This window comes from Dreissena polymorpha, chromosome 4 (genome assembly GCF_020536995.1).
Source record: "Dreissena polymorpha isolate Duluth1 chromosome 4, UMN_Dpol_1.0, whole genome shotgun sequence".
NCBI classification, from domain to species: domain Eukaryota; kingdom Metazoa; phylum Mollusca; class Bivalvia; order Myida; family Dreissenidae; genus Dreissena; species Dreissena polymorpha.
In genome coordinates, this window is record NC_068358.1 from 130,896,289 (window position 1) to 130,900,590 (window position 4,302).

Here is a 4,302-nt window from a genome sequence, read left to right on the forward strand (position 1 = left end):
AAATATCGCTGGACGCCAAGAACGTGTAATTAGAGAAGTGTTGTGGATAAAGAGACTAAAAACTATGAAACCGTTCGGATGTAATGTAAAAGACAGTGTGTTCCAGTCGGCAACATTAATAGACAGCATATAAGGCTTATAATAAATAATAATATTTATGTTTATTTTATAAACATTATATATATTTTGTATATGTATATTATATACATGTATATGTGTATATGTATATGTGTATATATATGGGTGTGTATGTGTATATGTATGTGTGTATATGTATGTATGTGTTTATGTATATATGTGTATATATGTATATGTGTATATATCTATGTATGTGTATATGTATGTGTATATATGTATGTATATGTGGGTATATATGTTTAATATCTATATAATAATATATACACAGCATACAATTCATAATATGTAGCGACTTCCGAGTATTGGCGCGTAACGTCACGTTCACGTCGGGTAACGTTACGTCATTTATTTATATTTTTGTATTTACTTCCGTTATGATCGACAGAAGAAAACGCTATGTAAAGTTGTCTTAATAATCGTTTACTGAAGAAGGCCTTTGGCCGAAATATTTAATAAAAGAGTAAATGTATGAAGTTTTAATAATTTCCTCCCTCTGGAGATCCAATACATAGAGTATGTATTACAACACTCCTACGATAAATGGATTATACAGACGTCGATACGTTTTCTCTGAAGAGATTGATGGACAAACAAGCTCGTTACAGTAGTCATCTTGAATTCCTGGACACGTGCACACATATGAACATTATCCCGAAAGGTTTTCAGTTAAAGTGGAAGTTACAGTTGGAAGCTGGAGATGAAGATTTCGAGAAATGCCGCAAAATAAAGATTGATGCCGCGAATCAGTTGATGGGAGTCACAAGAGACGTGTGCTTGAAAAAGTTAAACGAACTTGAGGGTGAGATCAATCATTTTTATTCTATGCTAGATAGTAATGAAAAGAAGTCAATTGACATATGGTATGTTGAACGAACATTAGAGAACAAACTTCGTAAATTAGAAAAAGTACAACAGCTAAAATCAAAGATCAATAAAGACGAGGATATCCGAATCTACAAGATAATTAGCATTGCAAAAGACGGTAATTGTTTTTACAGATGTTTAAGCTATTTCCTGTATGGATCTCAAATGTATCACGAATCATTGAGAGAAGTCCTTACTCAATATATGTAAAAGAACTCCCATAAGTACAACCATCTGGTAGACGGTGATATACACGTACACCTAAGCGCATAGAGATATACAAATGGAAGGTTATCGTCATGGGCAACGGAGGCCGAGCTAGAAGCCGCATCTGATCACCACCAAATTAGCATTCATGTTTCAACAGACCGTAAATTCACAGAGTGGTTGAAATTTGAAGATCAAGTTGAGCCCTCAATTAATGTAGACTGCCCGCTGAGGTTACTTTTAGAAAACAGCCATTTCAGTGTACTAGAAGCTAGCGTCGACGGTAGACAGCATACAGCCCATGATACTGATACTCACGTGTTTGATTGGTTTGAAGGCAAGCCTACCGAACCTGTAATTTACTTGAAAAAACAGAACATTGCCAATGCAAATAAGAATGTGAAACGACCCAGTGACACAAAAGCGTTCAAAGCAAAGCAGGTTAAGGAGAATAAACCCCAAATATCACCGCAAGAATCGTTACGAAAAAAATCCGATGAGACAAAATCTTCAGTGACTAACCTATCAAAACACGTACTCACCGACGCTGAACAAAATCTCCTTGAAAAGGGCCTTACATTCATCCCAAGTCGTAAGAATATTGATAAGGTGAAATTGCAAGCTGACCTTGGGGAGTGGGAACGCAGAATGCGATTACGGGAATACTTTGCGGACACTGAAAGCAACCAAAATATTAAAAAGGGAATAATCGATAAGTTCCGAGTGAAACCAAACAGCACATTTACTCCAAACGCGGGGCGGGACCCAAGCCTCGACCTTTATGTTGAACTGGTAAAGAATGATATCATCTCAAATTTGAAGAAGACTAGCAAATTAAATCTAGACAAGAATGAAAACAAAGCATTTCATGAACTGTTACATAATGATTCAATTATCATCAGACCGGCGGACAAGGGATCTGGCATAGTAATACTAGATAAACACATTTACATAGAGTCACTGAAACACGAAATGAGTGAAGACGAGGCATACAGATCTACTAAAGGCGATGCAAGTAAACAAAGTATGAAGAATGTGAAGTCGCTCGTTAATAGACTTCACCGACAAGGCAGTATCTCTGGTGATATGAAACAATATTTGATACCAAGGTACCCACAAGCGGGTAAACTCAAAGGAAATCCGAAGATACATAAAGCAGACGCACCTTTACGCACAATAGTTAGCGGGATAAATACAGCTACAGAGAAATTAGCCGAATTAGCCGAGCATGAATTAAATGAATATGTGGAGTCCTCGCCGAGTTACATTAGAGACACTACGGACTTTATTAAGAAACTAAAAGAAGTCAAAGAACCACTGCCGGAAGACAATTGTCTACTATTTTGTTTTGACGTCAGGAAACTGTATCCATCCATACCAAAAAGAGAAGGGTTAGAAGCTTGCAGGGAAGCATTGAACGCGCGCTCCAACCCACTAGTCACTTCAGCTGATGATATGATTGACGTAATCACGACAGTTTTGGAAAACAACAATTTCAGTCTAAATGAAAACAACTACGTACAGACAGATGGAGTGGCGATCGGCTCAAAACTGGGAAATTTTTTTGCGCGTAGCTATATGCGGAAGTGGGATGAAAAACTCATGACAGCTGATAAAGTACCGGCATTTTATAAGAGGTTTATAGATGATGGTTTTGGAATATGGATAGGTACCGCGCCTGAACTTGAGGCATTTACCGCACATGCCAATTCCATACACAAAAACATTCAAGTAGACCTTCGGTATAGTCCGCATAGTATCGTTTTTCTGGATACAACCGTACGGATGCGAAATGGTCATATCTACACAGATCTATATGTAAAGCCCACGGACAAACAGCTCTACATACGTAAAGACTCATGCCACGCCCCTAGCAGTAAAAGATCTTTAACATATGGACTTGGATTGCGGATACGAAGAATATGCGAACAGGAAGTGCGAGTGTGTTGTTTATGTTGGGGAGACGGAGAGGCAAATCCGAGAACGCATGAGTGAACACTTGCGAGACGTCCGCCTGCATAAAGAAAAGCCCATCACTACCCACTTCGATTCGAGCCACTGCGATGACAATATGTACTTCTCGGTCCTGGAGACGCTAAATATCGCTGGACGCCAAGAACGTGTAATTAGAGAAGCGTTGTGGATAAAGAGACTAAAAACTATGAAACCGTTCGGATGTAATGTAAAAGACAGTGTGTTCCAGTCGGCAACATTAATAGACAGCATATAAGGCTTATAATAAATAATAATATTTATGTTTATTTAATAAACATTATATATATTTTGTATATGTATATTATGAACATGTATATGTGCATATGTATATGTGTATATATATGTGTGTGTATGTGTATATGTATGTGTGTATATGTATGTATGTGTTTATGTATATATGTGTATATATGTATATGTGTATATATCTATGTATGTGTATATGTATGTGTATATATGTATGTATATGTGGGTATATATGTATAATATCTATATAATAATATATACACAGCATACAATTCATAATATGTAGCGACTTCCGAGTATTGGCGCGTAACGTCACGTTCACGTCGGGTAACGTTACGTCATTTATTTATATTTTTGTATTTACTTCCGTTATGATCGACAGAAGAAAACGCTATGTAAAGTTGTCTTAATAATCGTTTACTGAAGAAGGCCTTTGGCCGAAATATTTAATAAAAGAGTAAATGTATGAAGTTTTAATAATTTCCTCCCTCTGGAGATCCAATACATAGAGTAAACATATAGTTATATATAGTTATATAGTTATATATTAGATACATATATATATGTACTTTTTTTTAAATAACCACATCCATTTACACATGCTACTTTTACGTACACGTATATACCAAGTCAATTAAAAAAAATCAAAACAATGTCCAACATTATTATCTGTTAATAAAATAAACGTAATGTTATATTTTGAATATTTTCTGATACTGATAATTACGAAGAAAAGATCAAATAAAAATGTGGCTGCTTTGAGAATCGAATCCGGGACCTCTAGAACTCTAGAAGCAAAAGCTAACGCAGTAACACCACACAGGAACATTTAGTGACGTCACAGTACCGAAGAAT

General features: G+C 36.1%; 1 protein-coding gene across 1 annotated transcript; it reads left to right on the top strand.

The window, feature by feature from the left end:
* The first annotated feature begins 678 nt into the window (after positions 1–678).
* LOC127878785 (uncharacterized) lies at positions 679–3,204 on the top strand. The gene is made up of 2 exons (XM_052425314.1): positions 679–937; positions 1,370–3,204. The coding sequence occupies exons 1-2, from the start codon at positions 679–681 to the stop codon at positions 3,202–3,204; spliced, it is 2,094 nt and encodes a 697-aa protein (XP_052281274.1).
* The last annotated feature ends 1,098 nt before the right edge of the window (positions 3,205–4,302 follow it).

Coding starts and splice junctions, on each gene's coding strand:
- LOC127878785 (XM_052425314.1), top strand. CDS start 679: ATGGATTATACAGACGTCGATACGTTTTCTCTGAAGAGATTGATGGAC. Junction 938..1,369: donor AAAGTTAAACGAACTTGAGG/GTGAGATCAATC, acceptor ATGTTTCAACAG/ACCGTAAATTCACAGAGTGG.